This window comes from Sorex araneus, chromosome 1 (assembly GCF_027595985.1).
Source record: "Sorex araneus isolate mSorAra2 chromosome 1, mSorAra2.pri, whole genome shotgun sequence".
Taxonomy (NCBI): Eukaryota; Metazoa; Chordata; class Mammalia; order Eulipotyphla; family Soricidae; genus Sorex; species Sorex araneus.
In genome coordinates, this window is record NC_073302.1 from 361,670,986 (window position 1) to 361,693,546 (window position 22,561).

A 22,561-nucleotide genomic window follows, 5' to 3' on the forward strand; every position below is an offset into this window, starting at 1 on the left:
AATTCTGGAGGGAGAGCTGAGAACAAGCATGTCAGTGGAGATGTCCCCCTCAAGAGTGACCCCACCCCACCCCGCTTGCCTTTGCAGAATTGGGAACTGGTTTTATACATTTTCTCCCAAACTGTCTCCACATGGGATTTTCTGTATAAGTAAGAGTTTTTATAAGTAGGACCATGTCAAGGGGGTGACCTTAAAACTTTTGGGGGACCCACCATCATATTCTTATTATATCCATTTTCCAGTCAGAGCTTCTGTTCTCTGGAGGGGTCCAGCCATTTCTGGGCAAGCACTGGCTCCAGTTGGAGTCTTATTGGCCTTCAGTTTCTGTGTCCACAAAGTGGATCCAGCCTTAATGTTTTTTGGCTGCTTTAGTGACAGAGTAACTTCTCGAATCACAACTTGGTATTACTACATCTTGAGATCTCATTGTTGGGCACCCCTCTCCCCCTAATCTCTCTGCCTGCTTCATACAGATCCAACTAATAAATGCAAACCCAGTGAATTCCCACCATTTTTAGGATTGAATAAAGTGAGTTTCTGCTCATAGAGGAGACACTTTCGAAATGTTCAGCAATAAGTGAGAAAGAGAAGTCTAGATGACATGAGAAGCTTTCAAAGACAACTGAGTTCATCATCCCTTCCTGTCTCATTTTCCTTTGGATCAAAATGTTGCTCTCAAGATGTCCAATATTCATATGAAGAATGTTCATCAGCACTGATGATCAAGGGACTGGAAATCAAAATGACAATGAGGTATCACCTCACACCAGTGAGAATGATCTCTATTGAAAATCCAAAAACAGTAATGCTGGTGGGGATGTAGTGAAAAAGGAACTCTCATTTACTGCTAGTGGGACTGTCACATAATTCAGCCTCTTGAAAAATGGATCAGGGACTTCTCCAAAAATTAAAAATAGGATTTCTATGTGACTTTACTATTCTATTCCTGGACATCCACCCCAGTAACACAGAAACATTAGTCCAGAAAAGCAAATGCACATTTATGTTCATTGCTGTGTTATTTCCAATAGCCAAGACCTGGAAACAAGCCAAATGCTCAACAGTGGACGGGGTGAGTGAAGAAATAGTGGTATGTATACACAGCGGAAAACTACATTGCTTGAAGAAAGATGGAACCTTGCAGTTAGCTACAGCTCGAATGGAGTTGGAAGATGTCAAGCTATGTAAAATGAATCAGAAAGAAAGAGAAGCTCCAGATGATCTCACTCATGTGGAGTATAAAGAAACAAAGCAAGGAATTAGATCATCTCCAGTGGAAGCAACTGAGATACATTCCGTGGGACTATGACCTGAGGGAGCTAAGTTAGGGCCTTGAGGAAGGGACCTTGGGATAATAGTGGAGGAATTCTGGCACTGCAGTGCTGGGCATGGTCTAACAGACTGCATATATAAAACAATAATCTTGGTTCTGTTGTAAAAAAATATATGTAAAAATAAATAACTAAAATATGTTGATCTTTATTTGACTTAGCCAACAATTCCTCCCACACCTAAATTTTAGCAGCCCTCTCAAAGGCATTTGAACTTGTAATTATTTTAGGCTTTTCTTACAAATACAGAGTCTTTGTTTCTCTCTCTCAACCCCTGGAGCTGAAGAGACAAAGCAGTCTTTATGAAAGTGGGAAAGGTTAAGGGAAGAAAGAACTGGAGTTTCTTTATCTTTTTTGCCTTCTCATTTTCACCAAGGGTAGGGGAAGTGGGGAAGTATTTTTCTGAGTTAGACTTTTTGTCAGAGTTAGGGACCCCCTCACTTTTCTGTGTCCTGTGGAGAGCCCTGTCACAAGCAGTGCAGAGAATAACTCTGACCATCCAGGTGCGCATGTGACAGCCAAATCATGTGACAGTCCTACTACAGCCTAGCCTGAAGAAGCCCAGACATGGAAAAAAACACATATTCCCTCCCAAAGATGTTGCTAAAGATGGAATGTTATTGACTCTGCTTTAAAAAATTTTTTTTCTTTTCTTTTTTGGTTTTGGGCCACACTGAGTGAAGCTCAGGGCTTACTCCTGGCTCTATGCTCAGGTTTCACCTCCAGTGGACTTGGGAGACTATATGAGATACTTGGGGTCAAACCTGGGTTGGCTGCATGCAAGGCAAGTGCTGATCTCTCCAGCCCCCGACTCTCAGGTTTGATAACTGCTCTGGCCATGGGATTTGTTGGTCTTGGTGAGTTTGCATGGCACAATTTTTTTAAAAAATGGTCAGAACCCAAGTAAAATATTGTATACTCATATTGTCTTCAAAATTTGCAAAATATGCCCTCAAGCACCACTTTTATTTGAAGCGCATGATAAGCCTGTGGACTGTGGCAAAAAACACTTGCCAGGGAGAAAAACTAGCTTCAGAAAAAGGTGAAGTAACTTGTTTGAAGGCATACAGCTAGTAGGCAGCAAGGCTACCTTGAATTCCAATTGCTTGTCTGATCATTACTTTACTTCTCACATTCTGGACTGTAAAATAAATTACATTTAAGTTGGGTAATTGATGGCACAAACATGACAGACATTTTAATAGATAATGATGAGTGTCTCTAGTACAGTGATTTGGGGAAAGCTCTTCTATAACTGACTGTTATGGTTCTGCCTTCAGGGAGCTTCATTTGAGACAGTTGACATATATATTTACAAATAAAACATGTACATTAGGCTAAAAAATGCCTCTGTATACTGAGAAACTGGAAATATTCTCTGTACAAGTCTTACTGAAAGGTATTTTGTGCCCCCTTCTGCTCTCCTCCCCCCATAGTAAACAATTTAAGCATTTGCCTATTATGTGGCTACAGTCTTGACTCTGTAACCCTGGTTAGACTCCCAACACTACAAATGGGTATATGATCTCAGCACCATCAGGGATTATTTCTTAGCACAGAGCCCAGATTAGTCCCTGAGTGTGATCGAGTGTGGCAAAAAAGTATATGTGTGTGTGTGTGTGTGTGTTTTTGTGTATGTATGTATGTACGTATGTATGTATTAGGGTATAAACTCCTCTTTGGAGGTTCTAGCAATGATCCAGGCTAACTTGGTTCAGGTGGTGGCAGTGGAGATGGAGAGAAGTGGAGAGATTCCATAGGGGTTAGGGGATCAAGCCCGTAGGATTTAGTGATGCTATGCTCGGTAGTGGAGAAGCAGCTGAAAGGCCAGTTCCTATGTTCTGGGTGCTCTAGCAAGATGGGTGATGAAGATGGTCTCTGGAGTAACGAATCTTGGAGTGGGATTTGGTTCGAGGGAAAGGCTGATGAAACCAGGTAGGCAGCTTAACATTTAGGTTGGTTGCTCAGAGGAAAAACTAAATTGAGAATACATCTGTAGGTCAGTAACATATATGTGAACATAGGCATGGATGAGCTTTCCCAGAGAGAGAGTATCAAATCACGAGGCCGGAGCGATAGTATGGCGAGTAGAGCATCTGCCTTGCACGTGGCCAACCTGGGTTCAATCCCTGGCATCCCATATGGTTCCTCAAGCACTACCAGGAGTAATTCCTGAGTGCAGAGCCAGGAGTAATCCCTGAGCATCAATGGTGTGACTCAAAAAGAAAAACAAAAAGAAAAGAAAGAGTACCAAATCAGGAAGGAAGAATTAAGTGGTGAGAATTTCCAGTGATGAAGTAGAACCTCTTCTACTTATAAGCTCAACGATCGTTTGAGAGGCGGTGGGAAATCAAGAGACGCTTGAGGGGCTGGAGCAATAGCACAGCGGGTAGGGTGTTTGCCTTGCACGCAGTGACCCGGGTTCAATTCCCAGCATCCCATATGGTCCCCTGAGCACCACCAGGAGAGATTCCTGGAGCCAGGAGTAACCCCTGTGCATTTCCAGGTGTGACCCAAAGAGTAAAAAAAAAAAGAGAGAGAGAGAGATGCTTGAGTGTCCTGTCTCTGAGGTAAGCTGAACTCTACTAGTGGGGGAGTTTCTTTCAGTTGATGTCTGAACCCATTTCCCCATCACCACCCCCAAATTAATTATGTGGAAGCCATGCATCTCTAGATCTGAGATGTCTGTGTTGCGCCTGGTACAAGGTATGTGCATTTATTTTTCAGTCACTATAACAGATTGCAGTTTGTGTTTTGCCTGGAACAGGACCCTTTTTTCCTTTCTCCTACATCATTGTACTTTTAGCTGCCTCTGTGTTGGTTGCAAATCTGAGCTCATGTCATCCCACAGAGTTAAACACTATCTGGTCTTGGTGACTCTGTCATTCCTCTCCCAGTGCCCCACTTCTTCTGCCAGCTGGGATCTCTTAATGAGCTAAGTGCACACGAGGAAAACTGCTCATAGGAAAGAAAACAGTTTTGCTGGTCTGAAGCCTCTGCTGTTGCAATGTGCTTCCATTCTCTTTCTGACATTCTCTTGCAGGATGGCTGGAGCTCCGCCCAGTTACTGTTTCGTGGCCTTCCCTCCACGCGCAAAGGATGGTCTGGTGGTATTTGGGAAAAACTCAGCTCGGCCCAGGGATGAAGTGCAGGAGGTTTTATATTTCCCAGCTGCTGATCATGACCCTGAGAGCAAAGTGGAGGTAAGTTGGTATTACCGTCACAACAAACTCTTGTGCTGATTTGCCCAGGAGACCCGGTTTCCTTTGGGACCACCTGCTTTTTAGCCTGTTAGGTCTGTTGATTCCTCTTTCCATTCAGATTTGTCCATGGCCTTCAAAACAGGCTCACCAAGAGAATTCCATGTGTGTGGTCACAACCTTTATTTCATAGTTACGATTTGCGTAACTCAAAAGTCAGTTTATACTCAAGATCAATTCATAAAAGTTCAGTTTTAATCTCTAATTTGTTCTACTGTTCTATTCATCTACACCCCCCCCCAGCCCCATGAGTAACCATGTTTTGGAAGGCTTCTGTTGTTGTTGTTGATCCTTCCATTGGAAAAATTGCACATATATTCTTTCCAATTCCTTTCCACCTTAAATGACAGAATGATATATATGATTTTTTCCACTTAGTTTTTTTTTCAACTAAAACTGTACTAGAGATTTTTTCTTACAGAATATAGATGATTTTCATCATTTTCAACCCTCATTTAAAGCTGTGGAGTGGTATGTTTCACTCTATGGATGTACTGTTGTTTAATTAGTGCCAGATTTCTGGATATTAGGGTTTTGTTCTAGCTATTACAAAGAGTGATAAAATGGGTAACAACCATGTGTGTCTGTCACAGGCTTTGGGTTTGTTTTGTATATTTTCATTGGTGGGGAATTATCCATTCATTCCTATTTTGATGTTAGTCTTTTAGGGGACCATGTGGGTGCTGGGGATCAAATGTGAGTTGGGTTCATGCAAGGCAATCACTCTACCTGCTGTACTATCTCTCCAGCCGTCAAAATGTTTTTCATGATTGCATTGACTTACAAACACTAGTGGTGATAGTGGGTATCTTTGCTGCTTTTCCTTACCTGAATTGAGAAACCTTTGCTACTTACCATTAAGTAAGATGCTGGCTTTGGGACTGAGATTCATTTTATTTCTGCATGTTAAAACTATAATATACTAATTATTTTTTTGGCGGGGGGCGCACACCTAGTGGTGGTCAGTCTTACTCCTGGCTCAGCACTCAAAGGCCACTCCTGATGGGCTCAGGGACCCTGTGGGGTACCCAGGGATCAAACACGGGTTGACCATGTGCAAGGCAAGTGTCTTGCTCTCTGTTCTATCACTCTGGCCTCCCTCATTCCTATTTTGAATGCTTAAAAAAAACCCTCAGGGTAGCAGCTAAAATTTGTTAATGATCTTTTCATTGATTTATGGAGATTATTGCTCATTTTTCCCCTTTTTACTTTCATGTACAATTAAACCATTTTTGCATTCATGGAATAAGAGTTTTGGTTTTGGTATATTTAAGTGTGTGTGTGAGTGAGTGAGTGTGTGTGTGTGTGTTTAACTGATGGATGTTTTTTACAGAATAAGGAAAAAAATTGGGGGTTGAAAAATTTCTTCCCATTGTTGCAAGCATTGCTCTGAGGTGTTTTACACTTTACAAAATAAAGTTTTTTGGTGACTGCAGGTTTCAGATGGACATTCATCAGTGTGTGTATTATTTATCTGAATCTGAATCTTTATTTGACTCAATCACTTAAAAGCATCAGTCAGCACCAAGGACTGGAAATGAACAGATTGTCGCCTGCTGTGGCCCCTGCTGTCAGTGGATGGACCCTGACAGAATTGCTCCCATAAGACTTTCACAAGAACCACTTCCCTGTCTTGTGTCACTAAATAACCCAGACTCCTAAATTTCTCTGGGTCTCTTCCTCACACGGGCAGAAAAGTGAGCTAGGTTTCCGGGTGCTCATGTGAGGGCTTAATTGGGGGCTCATTGACAGAATGTCCTTGTCACTGGGATCAGGACGGAGTTTGCTGTTTTGTGCTTTGTCAACCTTCCCTGGCTCTACCTGTCTTCTCTGTTTCTTTCTTTTCCTCCACTGAGTCATTTCCATGGAAATAAATCCTTTGATGATCATGTGGGCTGACTTGATTTCCCAGGGAGCACCATATTCTGTCTCTATGTGTGCCTTACAGCGGGTTGGACCCTTCTCCTTGGAGAGGTGGGCTTGTGCCCTGCTGCTGCTGCCATGAATCTTGATGAGGGTTTGTCATGGCTGTGGCCGGTAGAGCCTGGAGGAGGCGATGCTGTGTGACCTCCGGTACAGGGTCATACGAGGATTCAGCTTCCTTGAGGTCTAATCCAGGCACCACGCTAGAAAAATAAAATCCAACCCGAGGACTGGGGCCCCCGGGAATAGCTATAAAGAGGTTCTCAGGTCCCTTAGTGCTGCTGTGTCCACTGCCAGAGCTGTGAATGAATGGCCTTTCTGAGGAAGCACATGAGGCGTGGAGCCTGCTGGAGCCTGCCCGCCCTGCCGTGCCCTGCCCAGGTTCACTAGCCTAGTTCACATGCCTAGCCTAGTAGAGGGTTCTTTTGTACCACTAAAATTTGAGGTCATTTACTAGCCGCCACAGAAGTCAGAAAAAAAATCACATAAAAACCACTTACTAGGGGCTGGAGCAATAGCACAGAAAGTAGGGCGTTTGCCTTGCATGCGGCTGACCCGGGTTTGATTCCCAGCATCCCATATGGTCCCCTGAGCACCACTGGGGTAATTCCTGAGTGCAGAGCCAGGAGTAACCCCTTGTGCATTGCCATGTGTGACCCAAAAAGAAAAAAAAAACAAACTAGTATTCCTGAAATAAGAATTTTAGAAAGGTTCATTTTCTTTCCCAGGGAAGATAGACTATGAGGAACACACTATTTTACTTTCACAGAGTCACTTCGTTCCCTAAACTACCCCAGGGTATGTTACTCCTTAGATACCAGGAGGTTCAGTCATGTCCCTAGTGTAAAGAAGAGCAGTTTGATCCAGCCCAGGGTGAGTCCCTGAGACAGCCTGACCTCTTTTCAGAGTCATACACCTCTGTTTTGAGTTGCCTTTGCACATGCATGTGATGCAGATAAAATAACCTCACAGGTTAAAAAACAAGTTCTTATCTCCATCACATTTGCTTCTTTTCCTCTCTTGGCACCATTGCCACGTGGTTTAAGCCAGCATTTTCCAACCTTTACACCTTCACACCAGCCCCTGTCCAGCGTTTAGAACCAAGACTGGAGACTCGTGATTTCCAGCCTTTCTAGACTTGTGGACTGGCACCCGTCTGTGGATGGGCGGTTGAAGAACACTGTTGTTGAAATTTTCCAATTTATTTTTTGGATTTTGGTCCACACATTGATGCTCAGGGCTTATCCTGAGCTCTGTGCTCAAGGATCACTCCTGGAGCTCGGAGGACCATATAGGGTGCCAGGAATCAAACCCAGGTCAGCAGTGTGTAAGGCAAGCACCCCACTCTCTGCACCATCTCCCTGGCTATGATGAACACTGGCTCCAGCCTCAGTTCAGTGCAGATGGGAACAGTGGCCCTTGTCCCACCGCTCTGATGCATAGGGGCCACTGTCATGAGCCCTGCTGCTGCCTCTTCTGTGTGACCCTTTTCCCCGCTGCTCCCAGTGCTTGTTTCAGGCCCATATCTATTTTTCTTGAAGCTGTTTCTCCCACTCCCCAGGTCTCTTCCTGAAGTTTTTTCGCTGCAAGGTCACCAGTATTTTCTTTCCAGAACACAGCTGACACCTCCTTGTTTCAAGTGGGTTGTATTAATAAGATGAGAGTCAGGTGGGTTTGCATGCCCCTCAGAACTCTTCCCAGTGGACATCCTGATCATTTCCCCCTTCTTTTAAATGAATCAACTTTATTTATTTATTGGCTTGGGAGCCACAGCCAGTGGTGCTCAGGGCTTACTCCTGGCTCTGCACTCAGGGATCACTCTTGGTGGTGCTCAGGGCACTGGATGTGGTACTAGGGACCAAACTGCAGGTTGCGTGTATGTAAGGTGAGCATCTCACCCCCTGCACTCTCTCTGTCCAGACTTTATTTATTAAGAGCACTTTTAGGGTTAGACAAAAATGCACAGGAAGTAGAGAGCTCCCGCATAGTTTGTCACCCCCACTCTCCTCATCCCACTTGTCTTAGCATCTAGCACGAATATGTTAAACTTGTTACAGGCGATGAATCAGTAAATTTTAATAATATTAACTCGAATTCATGATTTGCAATAGGGTTTACTCTCTGTATTGTATAATCTATGGACTTTGGTAAATGAATGATGATATTTATTCACCATGGCGCTGCCATGTAGGAGAGTTTAATTGTCCTTAAATTCCTCTGTGTTCTGCTGATACACAGTTCCATTTCCTACCTGAAATCTCTAATCTTGTTCGCTCTATAAGTTTGGGGGGACCTTTTGTATTTTTTTTGTTTAAGTTTTTTTTATTGTTGTTTGTTTTGATTTTGGGCCATACGTGACAATGCTCAGGGCTTACTCTTGACTCTACACTTAGGGATCATGCCTGGTGGGGCCAGGGGACCATATGGGGTGCAAAGGATTGAACCCAGTTGGCTGCGTGAAAGGCAAGTGCCCAACCTGATGTGCTATTTTTTTTAATAGTTTATTTTTAATTAGTAAATCAACGTGAGGGTACAGTTACAGATTTATATATTTTTGTGCTCATGTTTCCCCCAAACAGAGTTTGATAACCCATCCCTTCACCAGTGCCCATTCCCCACCACCAGTAAACCCAGGGTCCCTCCCACCCTCCCCAGTCCCGTCTCCCCCCACCCCAGACTGCCACTATGGCAGGGTATTCCCTTTAGTTCTCTCTCTCTGATTAGGTATTGTGAGCCAACCCGATGTACTATTGCTCTGGCCCCCAAGTTGGCTCTGTAAGTTTTGCCTTTTCTAGAAAGTCATGTGGCTGGAATCATGTTGTATGTAGTCTTTTTTTTTTATGAATTTTATTGAATCACCATTTGGAGGGTTACATAGTTCTCAGGATTATGTCAGTTATACAATACTCAAACACCCTTCCCTTCACCAGTGCCCATATTCCATCACCAACCACCCCATTATACCTCCCGCCCCCTCCCGCCTCCCCAGTCCCTGCCCTTGAAAGTGATAAATTTCACTTCGTTTACGCTTTATCTTGGTTACATTCCATGTTTCAACACATAACTCACTATTGTTGCTAGGGTTTCCCCCCAAAAAAGAAAAGACAGTCCTACTGTCAAGGAAGCATTTGATAGCTCGCCATTGCTGAGAATGTAGAGATATTAAATCCCGCTGTTTGTTACATAACTTTTCTATTTCCCCCCCCTCGTCCCGCACCACCGAGTTCATGCCTGTTTAGTAATCACCACGCTGCCTGACAAAGGGAAAAAAAAATGAAAAAGATGGTTATTTCCCGTCATCAGCCGACGTGGGGCTCTGGCTTAGTTGATAGTCTGGTAGAATGTCTGCCAGCAGTTTCTGGAACCAAAAGTAATACGCTGGTATCGGCCCCGGCTCGAGATTCCACCAGTGTCCCGCTGTTCCAAGTACATAATAATTTATTCCCTTGTATCCGATTCCCACACCACCAGGTCTGTGTCAGCTTAATGGACATCATACTATGGTTAACGCCACGCCGCGTTTCTTCCCGATAAAGAAGGATATTTCTTCTCAGCCGGCGTGGGAATATGGCTTAGTTCAGTCTATAGAGATGGCTACCACTTTGATTGCCTTCAATATTTCAGCAAAAGACTTACTATTCTTGTTAGGATTTCCCACCAAAGTCCGACCAGTTAAAAAGGAACCATTTCATATTGGTTATGATTAAATGACATTAGGTCGAGCGGCCATGGCAGCGGCCTCGCGGCTTTGAATTTCTGTATAAAGTCCAGGGAAAGTACAGCCAGAAATTACACGTCACTACAAACTTTAACCCTATTATGGTCCCCCCAAAGTCCAACCCGTTACAAAGGAACCATTTCATATTGCTGATGATTAGATGACATTCGGCTGCCGCAGCCGCGCGGTTTTGGGTTTCTATATAAAGTCCAGGGAAAATTCTGCCTAAAATTCTATCGCTACAATCTTTTACCCTTCAACAAAAAACTCAGTACTATTGTTTGGAGTTTCCCCCCACGGTAAGCCCTGCTAAAAAGGAACATCTACACATTGCTGACAATCAAGAGATATTATAAGTTTTGGATTTCTATATGAAGTCCAGGGACAATTCTTTTGGTAATTGCATCACTCGCTGGCAGCGCCTGGGCCAGTAGCTCCGAGCACACAGTTTGGAGGCATTTTGGGGGCGCGGCTCGTGTCCAAAGTGGTTCAGTTGCCTCCGGGGTTGATCTCTCGAGGTGGCACAAAGGCACATGTTGTATGTAGTCTTTTGAAGCTGGCTTCTTTCCCTCTGTCATAAATATTGAGGTTCCTCCACATCTTTTCCAGACTCAGTGGTTGTCTGGATGTACCGTAGTTTATTGAAGGGCATCTTGTTGCTGCCCCGACCTGGCAGTTATGAATAAAGCTTTTATACATGTCCCTACCTGTGTGTTGATGTGAGTTTGTTTTAAACTCAAGGTTTTTTTTTTTTTAAATTCAGGGTTGGATAAAGATGCTGCTGTTTAATGTGATGTGTCATGAAATAATTTCAAGTAACAAGAATTGTTAAATAATGTTAGAAGGCTGGCCTTTTAGTAGCTCAGATATACACTACCTGAACATGACCTTTTAACTGTATAATTTCAAACCTAGAAAAAGTATGTATTTTTTTTTTTGGTTTTTGGGTCACACCCGGCGATGCACAGGGGTTACTCCTGGCTCTTCACTCAGGAATCACCCCTGGTGGTGCTCAGGGGACCATATGGGATGCTGGGATTGGAACCCGGGTCGGCCGCGTGCAAGGCAAACACCCTACCCGCTGTGCTATTGCTCCAGCCCCAAGTATGTATTTTTTTCACTTAACATCATCTAAAGATTTTTCATATCTATATAAAGATTATTCATAATAATTATTATTAAAAACAAAATTGTTATTATTTATAACTGATAGAAATCCCTTGTGGAGATGTACCCTGACCTCCTTAATCAGCCTTTTATTAGTGGAATTAGTGAGCTTTTAGACTAATGAATGAAATGCAGCCGTGAAGAGCCCTAGACAAAAGTTATCATGTCTGCATATAGCTTGGAACAATTCAACCATCCCACACAGTTCCCAGGGCAGGACTGCTGGGTCTGAGTCACATTCAGAATGAGTGCCTCCAGAAGGGTTGTGTGATTGCCTGCTGACTTTCCTGTTCTTATTTTCTTCTCCCAAATTGTACCTCAGGCCTAGCTACACTAAACTACTTTCCATTTCTAAAACAAGTGACACACTTGCACTTCTCTATGCTTTTACTTTTCCTTCCTTTGTTGACAGTGTCCCTCCTTTCCCCTTCTCTCATTCACCTAGAGACTCTTAAACATCCTTCAAAGCCCCAGAGTCAATATCCCCTCCTTCGTCTGGCCCAGGGGTTTCAAACTTACTTGGTCTATAACCCCCTTTTCAGAAAAAAAATATATATCACCTCATGCCTGCCCTTGAACTCTACTTCCTTTAATTGAACAGGAAACTCTGCAGCCCCCTGGATCATTCCAATGTCCCCTAGAGGCTGCATCGCCCCTTTGGGAAACACTGCTCCAGCCAAAATCTTTTAATGCTTTTTCCACTCACGACCCCCGTTTCACTCTAGAGTTTTATGTGACTCCAGGTATAGAGGTATATAAAATACAAATCAAACACCTACCAATAATAGTCATAAAGAAATGTATTTAAAAGCAAAATTTGTGGGGATTTGGAGAAACTTATCAGAACTCAGGAACTCCCCCTGGCTCTGTCATTCCTGGTGTCACTCCTGCAGTGACTCTATACTTGGAGGACCACATGTGTTGTTGAAGGTTGGGGAGCAAACTGGGATCCACTGCATGCAAGGCAAGCGCTTTAGCTCTTGTGCTATCTCACTGCCTCTGCGAAAATAAACTTTAAAGGGTCTGCATGACCCGCAGTTTAAGAAGTTAGGCTTTAGCTTGCCCCCTTCCGCAAGCAAATAGCACTTTATGTGTATTCACCATTGAGAATCAATTCAAATTTACAGTCACCAGAAACTTAGTGAGATCTGGAGGAAGCACACTTCGTGTCCTGCCTTCCCCTTCTCTGCATCTTGGGCCACTGAGACTCTCTGAAGCGTTTTCTCATGGAGTTCCTCGCAGCTGCCGTGTCTGCATTACAGAATTTTTGTGAGGAGCATGTCAATTGATATGAAGGTGCTCTACAGAGAAATCAAGAGTTTATCTTCCCTACCCCTCCCTCCCTCCCTCCCTCCCTCCCTCCCTCCCTCCCTCCCTCCCTCCCTCCCTCCCTCCCTACCCCTCCCTCCCTCCCTCCCTACCTCCTTCCCTCCCTCCCTCCCTACCTCCCTCCATCCACTCTCTCCCTCTCTCTCTCCCTCCCTCCCTCCCTCTCTCCTTCCTTCCTTCCTTCCTTCCTTCCTTCCTTCCTTCCTTCCTTCCTTCCTTCCTTCCTTCCTTCCTTCCTTCCTTCCTTCCTTCCTCCCTCCCTCCCTCCCTCCCTCCCTCCCTCCCTCCCTCCCTCCCTCCCTCCCTTCCTTCCTTCCTTCCTTCCTTCCTTCCTTCCTTCCTTCCTTCCTATAAATGAATTAACTAGCGTTGAGATTCTGTCACTCTGCCTCTCAGTTCTCAGACTGCTGTCCATAGCATGTCCTTCCAGAATCTGATTTTCCGACTTCTGCTCACCTTTTCAATTCCCTTACAGTCACACCTGAAACATGTTCCAAATCCAAAATAACAGGTTATGTTCCATGTTTAAACCTACGAGCATGGTTCCTGTCATGTAACTCTGATAAAAGCATTCATTAACACAGCAGGACAAATATATTACATGATGAGTTTACCATTTACAGGGGGCAGAGGGAAGGTGGATGGGTGACCTAGACAGTGGTGGAGGAAGGGGACACTCTGATGGGGGTGGTGTTGGTGGAATATTATCTGCATAAAACCCTATCAAGGACAATATTGTAAATTATGTTGCATATATATGCTTATATTATATATAATCCTTTGCAAAAAAAAGTAAAATAAAAAATATAGAGCTGGAGAGTTTGTGCAGGGGAGTAAGACACTTGCCTTCCATGAAGCCAGATCTGATTTGAATCCCTGGCATTGCATATGGTTCCCTGAGCATGACCAGGAGTCATCCCTGAGCACTGAGCCAAGAGTCAGCTCAGAGAACAGAGAGTACAGCCCCAAATAAGACAAACTTTAAAAAAGAACAAAAGCAAACACACAAACATTGAACATCTGGCTTTCAGCAGTCTATTGAACATTTGAACATACATTTTTCTCTGATTGCGTTAGATAGCCCGTCCTGACGGGGTGAGGTCTCAGCTCATTTTCCAAGAGTCACCCCATGCAGAAGTCTGCCTGATGAGTTGGGCACTGGCTTCTTCCAGCTGGTCCTTCCTCCTAGCTCCACAATGCCAAGTACTCAGCCTTTTTCCTGTGCTGTCCATCCCTCTGCCCCTCCATCTCTCACTCACTATTGGATTCTTCTTTCTCTTAAAAAATGCAGGTTGCTTTTGTTTTTTGCTTTTGAACTCACTCCCAGCACTGCTCAGGAGTTACCCCTGACTCTGCACTCAATTACCCATAATGGTGTTTGGGGATCAAACCTGGGTCCGTCGTGTTCAAGGCAAATGCCCTATCTGCTGTACTATTGCTGTGGCCCCACTATTGGATTTTCTGAATAGTTTCTGAAACTGCTCACTATTTCCCCAAGACTGGGAGAATGAGAAACAGGAGCCTTTAGCTCAGAGGCCTCCATTTCTAGGATGACTGTACGTTTTGTTCAGCTGCATAGTCTGACAGATGGAGCATTTTGATTTATGTTCTTTAGCTTTTCTCCAGTGGGTTTTTCATAGCATCTTTTTTTGGTTGTGGAGTATAGAGATGTGTGTGTGTGTGTGTGTGTGTGTGTGTGTCCCCGCCCTACAGGATGGTTTGCATCAGTGCTTTACAGAGCTCATTTAAACTTTCTCTTAATCCTATCCCAAAGGGGAAAGAGCTGAGGAAACAGATGGGTAATTTCTTGGATTATGATGTCTCTGTGTGTGTATTTTATGATTGAATTCTTATATGATAGAATGTTTCATTTAGGAAAAATATGGATCCAGCCTCACGGCAGAGCCTGGCAAGCTACCCGTGCGTATTGGATTTGCCAAAAACAGTAACAATAAGTCTCTCAATGAGAGACGTTACTGGTGCCCACTTGAACAAATTGATGAGCAACGGGATGACAGTGACAGTGACAGTGATAGATCCAGAACTAAAATGCGGTGCCAGAAAACCAACGAAATTCAGCTAGAGTTTCTGTTATTTGTGTCTGGTACCTGAGAGTTGAGAGTTGACTCTCTGCAATTTGTGTGAAGACAAAATTCTCTCTCTTTCTTTCTCTCTCTCTCTCTCTCTCTCTGTGCGTGTGTGTGTGTGTGTGTGTGTGTGTGTGTGTGTGATATTTTAAAGCCAATGTAGAGGTGCTTGGGGCTTACTCCTGTTTCTGAGCTCAGGGATCACTCCTAGCAGTGCTCAGGGGACCATATGGGGTGCTGGGGATCAAATCTGGGCCAACCAGGTGCCAGGCAAGTGCCCTGCCTCTCTCTCTCTCTCTCTGGCCCAAGTCAGATTGATGGCAGGTCAGATTGGCACAGTTTTTGAGTCTCTTATTATTTGGTAATAAATTCCCTACTCCATGGTTTCCCTGCCATAAAGTTTAATGGGTTGCATTCTTTAAGATTTTTCTCCCATTTTCCACTCCCAAAAATTCCATGGGGGCTCAGACTGCCTGGGAAGATCACGCATAGTTCCCAGTTTGGGCCAGGCGTGGGTTGCTCGTTGCGCTTTTCTTCCCCAGTGAAAATATTTGCAGTAATAGAAAATTACCAATTCATGGTTGCTGGTCGCATTGTCAGAGAAACTGTCCAGATGGAGGCTATGTTTGTGATGGTGGGGGTGTGCACGGGGGCGGGCCATGTGTGTGGCTGAATTTTAATTTTGAAGATTACCTCTGCCAGTCGGCACGCACACATCAATCTAGCATCACAGGGAGCTGAGCGAAGCTCTGCGAGGTCGGGAACTGGGGCCCATCCTTCCTGTCCTTCTCTCCAGTCCCAGGAGTGGTGGCCCCCACCTTTGGGGGGATCCAAAGTATCTCTGGGTGAATGGCTTAACAGTGCTTCCTTCCATCACTTCCCTTTCCCAAGGCTGTGCAGACCCCAGCCTCTGGGCTGTTCATCCTGAGAGGTTTTGCAGGTGCAGGGGAATAGGATGCGCATCTCAAACGTGATTCACAGCATTGGCTTCTCATCTCAGTCAGAGACAGTCTCGTTGCCTTTGAGATTCATACAGATCTGCAGAGCTCAATCTTCACAACCCAGTGGCCAGCAGGACCTGCCTTAATCAGCTACAAAACTGGGCTGGCCACCAACCAGCTCAAGTGATGAAGCGTTTGTCCTTCCACGCGCCAGGTCTGGAGTTCCATTCACAGCACAGCATACCCTGCCCTGCTCCCCACCCCCGCCATTTGGCCCCCCAACCCAAGTGCAGTCCTGGTAGTCCTAGAAAATGCTTGGCTGAGGCAACAAACTAACAGACTCACAACACTGGCCGAAGAACCACGGGGTAAAGCTCAAGTTTGGGGGAGAAATTAGCATAATAAACCAAGAGCTTTGCATATGTGAGACCCAGAGTTTAATGCCTGGCACCAGAAACCAAAATACCAACCAAAATCCTCAGTAAAAATGAGCAGTGTAGGGGTTAGAGCGATAAAACAGCAGGTAGGGCATTTGCCTTGCATGCAGCCGACCCAGGTTCGATTCCAAGCATCCCTTAGCACCTCCAGGAGTAATTCCTGAGTGCAAAGCCGGGAGTAACGCCTGAGCATCACCGGGTGTGACCCAAAAAGAAAACAAAATGAGCAGTGCTTGTTGCTTCAGAGTTGCAAATTTAGGATCTGGAAAGATGATATAGTGGATCGGGCACTTGCTTGCCTCGCACATAGGGTTCGTTCCCCTTATGGCCCCTTGAGCATTGCCAGGAGTGATCCCTGAGCTCAGAGCCAGGAGTAAGCCCTGAGCAGAGACAGATGTGGCCCCCAAACAAACAAACCATTGCAAATTCCCCAAAACTAAAAATATTTCTCTGAAGAGTAATGTTCCATTTTTTCCCGTTTAAAAAGTCCGGCTGACTCATTAGCTCATTTTGCAGTGATCTTGGCTGGCAGTGCCAGGGCTGTGCTCAGCAGCTGGGTACAGTAGGAAAGGCACAATGGCTGTGTTTCATTCATCGAAGCATCTATTGTGTGTGCCTCTAGCCCCCTTCACTGGAGTGTGTGCCAGAAAGAGCCTGCGGTGGTGGCAACAGGAGACACGTTTTGCTTTTTCATTTCTGATGCAACCCCAGGAAACCAGCAAAGGCCCTGCAGAAGAGTAGTTTGTCTTGGTCTCTAGGACCTTGTCAAGGCTCACCTCTACACCCCTCCCCCCTCGTCTGGCATGCTTCCCAAGACCACCTGAGAGAATGGGGTGCTCAACAGGTGATACAGATTCAGGGCAATAGGAAGCACCTGACAGCCTCACTATCGGCATCATGTCGAGTTTTGAGCTGAGTGCCTCCCCCTGGTCCCCAACACTGCACATTCTGATATTATGTACATATAACATGTCTATATGTATTTAAATTGTTCATTTTGGGGGGACACGCCCAGCTGTGATCAGGATTTATTGCCAGCGCTGTGCTCAGGGATCACTTTTGGAGAGGCCTGTGGAGCTATGTGTCGGGTGGAACCTGGGTCAGCCGCAAGCGAGGCAAGGGCCCTGCCTGCTGTACTGTCGCTCCAGTCCCTTCAGTTATTTCTGAGGCCTCAGAGTGTTTCTCCAGAGCCTGAGCCTCAGAGTATTTCTCCGGACCCCATGGACACTGGGGTCCACTGGGCTAGGCCTGATGGTGCTGGGAACTGAATGTGGGGCCTCACTTGTGCCAGCATGTGCCCCAACACACAGTGAGCTCTCTGGACCTGCTTTCTTTGAGTTTTAGGAGTCCTTGGGCACCTGGAAATCACAAAACTTACACTTTTTTTTTTTTTGCATTTAGCCATCTGTGGAGGTCCAAATTATCACTATAATGATGGATTGGGGGGGGGGGTGTGTTACACCTGGAAATGCTCAGGGGTTACTCCTGGCTTTGCACTCAGGAATTACTCCTGGCAGTGCTCAGGAGACCATGGGATGCCAGGGATAGAACCTGGGTTGGCCATGTGCTAGGCAAACACCCTACCTGCTAAACTATCACTCCAGCCCCTGATGGACTTCCTTTCCTTTATCTTTCCTTCTTTCTTTCCTTCTTCCTTTCTTTCCTTCCTTCCTTCCTTCCTTCCTTCTTTCTTTCTTTCTTTCTTTCTTTCTTTCTTTCTTTCTTTCTTTCTTTCTTTCTTTCTTTCTTTCTTTCTTTCTTCCTTCCTCCTCTTTCTTTCTTTCTTTCTTTCTTTCTTTCTTTCTTTCTTTCTTTCTTTCTTTCTTTCTTTCTTTCTTTCTTTCTTTCTTTCTTCTTCTCCCTTCTTTCTTTCTTTCTTTCTTTCTTTCTTTCTTTCTTTCTTTCTTTCTTTCTTTCTTTCTTTCTTTCTTTCTTTCTTTCTTTCTTTCTTTCTTTCTTTCTTTCTTTCTTCCTTCCTTCCTCCCTCTTTCTTTCTTTCTTTCTTTCTTTTTCTCTCTCTCTCTCTTTCTTTCTTCCTTCCTTCCTTCCTTTCTTTCTTTCTTTCTTTCTTTCTTTCTCTCTTTCTTTCTTTCTTTCTTTCTTCTTTCTTTCTTTCTTTCTTTCTTTCTTTCTTTCTTTCTTTCTTTCTTTCTTTCTTTCTTTCTCTCTTTCTTTCCTTCTTATGCGCTGATCCCTTTCTACTTTCTTAAATGGAAATCTGGCTAAGAGTTTTAATCGGGGCGCGGGGTGGGGGGGTGTTGGGGGGTGGGGTTGGTGGGGCTACATCTTTTTGTCACACTGAAAGAAGATTGCAGGTGCTTTCTGGATGCTTCCCCCAGCGGCATCTTCTCCACTTCCTCAAATCTCACTTAATTCCCTGCCTTTTTAATAATGTGGCAATTGTGAAGGTCAGTGAATTTTACTTTAAAAAGAGACCGCTTGTGGAGTCTGCGTTCTAGACCGTTGGTTTTCAGAGTTTAGCTAATTGCAGCTTGTGTAAATGGTCTTTATTTGCGAGCTTTGCTCTCCAGCGTGGATTCTAAAGCACCAGCTCTCTGCAGCAAGCCTGTCTCTGCAGCCCTTCCTCAGGGACCTGCTGTGATTAGTCAGATATCAGGACAATGGAGCGTGTGTAAGTGGCAGCCACAGAAGGGCCCTTGTTAGGCCCAGGCTTTTGCAGCCCCTAAGAAAGATGTCACAGGGCCTGTGCTGCAGGCTCACCAGTCTGGGGCACACAGGAACCCCATCTCTCTCCACCCCTGCTCTGCAGCCTGTGCCAACAGTCCAGCACAGGGACTTCAGCTCAGTGCCTAGAAGGGCCTGGTTTGGCCCCTCTGCCTATTGGGGATCTTCCTCCTTCCTCAGCTTTCTGAGTTTGGCCGGAAACTCTCAGATTGGCTACATCTCATTCGAACTCCCACAAGGAGCATATGGTCTCCGTGATTCTGTTGTCTGTGCTTCTTTTCAGCCAGAACTTTTGAGCTCTTGGCAGTTTTGTGACTCCACGTCATCATGCTAGCTCTCCTCAGCAGCAAAACGGGGCCCCACCCTGGACCTCGATCACATCTCTGATATCCCTCCGCTCTACTCTCCTTTCTCAGGCTTGTCCCTCTGTTCAGAATACTTCGCTCTGTTACCCATTTTTCAAGATCAAGTTATTGTAGGCAGAGAGATTGGGTGGGGCAAGGGTGGGGGTGCTAGTAATGTGTCTGCAAACCAAACCAGCCCAAGGGTGTGCAGGCTTTGAGACATACACCAGAGCCCTCTAAGGAGCTTGGGAAATCTTTAAGAGGCAGGATTCCAACGCTCAGAGCACGACTGGACTCCTGGGAGGAGAGCACCAGGAGTATGAGGGCAGAGGCGGTGATAAGAGCATGGTGGTGGAACACTGGCCAGTCCGGTGCTTTTTCCCCCATGAAAACCCCAATGATCTACTTGTGTGGTGAGTGATAGAAGAAAGAAATTTATGGGAAAATCCACAAATTTACCCATCCCAAAGTTATGGAGCTCTCTGTCCACGCTGGAGAACGCTCTCTTGAGTCCAAAACTCTCCCCTTGACTTCACCATTCCTCTTTATCCTCAAAGTCTTTTCTGTGAGGAGGGCAGTGTTTATGGAAAACCTGGGTAGAATTAAGGACTGATTTTCTTTTCCTGCAAAGAGCAATTCCTCGCTCCAGCCTGAGAAATTGGGTGACAGCGATCATTTCCCACACCGGGTAGAACAAGTGTAACTCAGGTGAGTGTGATGACCATTGTGTAAAGCTGGTGAGACTTAAGCTCTGCACCATGCAGGTATTCAAAGCAGATTCAACTGTCCTAAACTTCCCAGTCAGTTCCCCAGGGACCACGTTGGGCAGAGATAAAATGCTACACTCCCTTCTCAAGGCTGCACTCTCCTCTCCTCACTTCACGTAAGTCACTTTCAGCATAACCAAGCATGACCCTTTTCTAAAGCTTCTTGGAGTGTTTCCTCCTTCTGTTGAGCCTCCCTTAGGCTCCTTTTGATGTTTGTTATTCATTCATTCTGACACAACGGTTTATTGATGCCTAGCGTGCACCAAACTTGGGATATATCAGTGAACTAAACGATAAGGATGTTTCCCTGCCCTCACAGAGCTTACATTCTATCTCAGGAGCAACCATATCCAGACAGTACAAGAGATAAAGATATCAATTATACATTACTTTAGAAGGGGATAAAGGGAATGGAATGGGTGGCAGGAAGGGAGGCAGAGCAGGACTAGGTTGATCCTTAATCAAAAGAATTTGAGGATGAAGAGGAATGGTGAAGTCAAGGGGAGAGTTTTGGACTCAAGAGAGCATTTCTACAGAGTGGACAGAGAGCTCCATAACTTTGGGATGGTGCAGGAGGATGGTACAGGAGGCGAGGCAGGCGGATAAGATACATTGCAATAAAGTTGGTAGGCTTCAGTGGCATGAAAGTTGGCATGTGGTCAAAAAGCTGTTTATGTGCCTTCTTACTGCCCAGCCAAAGGACAGGGCCTGGGCATCTTCATGGGTGCTAGTATGTGTGAGTATAGCACTAGTATAGCACTTTCACAAAATGCCTTGTATGTGGTTGGAGCTCTACAGAGAACTAGAGAAAGAAAAATGAATGTGGAAAAATGAACTTTAAGACCAATAAGTAAATCCACTTCTTATTTTTATTTTTTTCTCGACATTTTCTTTCTTTTTTGGTTTTGGGGCCATACCCAGCAGTTCTTAGAATTTACTCCTGGCTTTGTACTCAGGGATTACTCCTAATAGGCTTAGGGGATCCTACGGGAATCTGGGGGATTGAACCTGGGTCAGCTACATGCAACACCCAACTAATCGTACTATCTCTCTGCCCCCACTGCTGTTTTCTTTCTAGATTTTCTAATATACCTATGCTTAAGAACTTAGAATTCTGTCCTTTCTGCCAATTCTTTCTCAAGATAGAACCATCGCTGGATCTCAGTGGGCACAAGGAATTTGGAAAGGATTTTTCTCAAGAAATCCTACAGTTCAGAGACAACTAAATATAATACAGGGAATTGGACTAAAATTCTTGCACCAAAGACATTGTGTGTTTTTGCTTTAGGGAATTAATTTTAGGCCACTTTTTACCTGAAAACGCAGTTTTAAAATATAAAACTCAGTTCACTATAGAGCACTATGGCCATAATTTGTTTAAAAGAGCCATTTTTAAAAAGTAAATAACTTTGGGGCTGGAGCGATAGCTCAGAGGATAGGGTGTTTGACTTGCACGAGGCCGACCCGGGTTTGATTCCCAGCATCCTATGTGGTTCCCCAAGCACTGCTAGGGGTAATTCCTGAGTACAGAGCCAGGAGTAACCCCTGAGCATCACCGGGTATGACCCAAAAAGCTAAAAAAAAAAAAAAAAAGTAAATAACTTTGGGGAATTGAATAGAGGAAATATTCCAAAAGTCTGTTGCAACATGAGTTTGCTATGAAAAACTCATAGGTCTCCTGACAACCTCTGGCTTTAATTAGCTTACAAATATTTATGAAGTGGATACATTAATCTAGGACAGGCCGTCCCTAACAGGAACCGTGGCTATACAGTGTCACCTGACCAGTGAGAATGCGTGAAGCCTGCCTTTCAGCTCCTACCATCATTTATGGAAAATCAATACAGAATAACTTTGTGGGCTCTATTCAGTCATTGTTACTGGTCTTGAATCCAAAACAGACCTAAGCCTGTGGGTGACGTAATGCTTTCAGCTGCCGGATTTAAAATGTAAATGGCTCCTGCAGCTGATAAAGTTCTCCCGTGGGAGCTAAAGAGCCTTGTGTAATCCAGAGGCCTGAATTCCAGACATGCACCCTATGACACGTGTGCTGTAGACTCATAGAATGTTGGAGTCAGAGGTCCTGCACAGAGAACCGGGGTTAGTGGCTTTCCAGCTGCTCCAGCTGAGTCCTCCCAGGGGTCCAGAGCTGGAACAAAGGAGCTTCTGAGTTACCAAATTATTGTCCCCTCTCTGTCCTTTCATTTGCCTCAACACACCTTGACAGTTTTATTGTTTTCATGCTTTTTTGGTGAGAGTTGGTATGGGTTCTGAGAGCAAAATTAGCAATAGTTCAGTATCTTGCACTAAAGCAGTGGTCCAGACAGGACCAATAGAAAGAAGATGAACTCACTCTGTTTCCAGGTAAGGGCACAGCAGCCTGGAGTGATGACTCCTCAGGCTTATGCCTTCAGTCTACCAGCCGTTAGAAATACACCCTCAGCAATGATTGTCCTCATTTCCCCACCTTCTTGAGAAAATCTGATCGGATGGACAGGGGAAGCACAGTAGCTAAGAGAGAAAGCATTCAGTACCTTTTGTTCTGTTATTGCCACTTCCCCCATCCCCCGCG

At 44.9% G+C, this 22,561-nt stretch overlaps 1 protein-coding gene across 2 annotated transcripts in view; it reads left to right on the forward strand.

Annotated features, from left to right (window-relative positions):
- The window catches only part of SCRN1 (secernin 1), a 79,227-nt gene that overhangs the window by 24,302 nt on the left and 32,364 nt on the right, over positions 1-22,561 (forward strand). For both annotated transcript variants that reach the window (XM_055131691.1, XM_004604047.2), the window contains exon 2: positions 4,375-4,534. In XM_055131691.1, the coding sequence (XP_054987666.1) occupies positions 4,376-4,534 (159 nt within the window). In that variant the 5' untranslated portion in view covers position 4,375. The remainder of the gene's footprint in view (positions 1-4,374; positions 4,535-22,561) is intronic.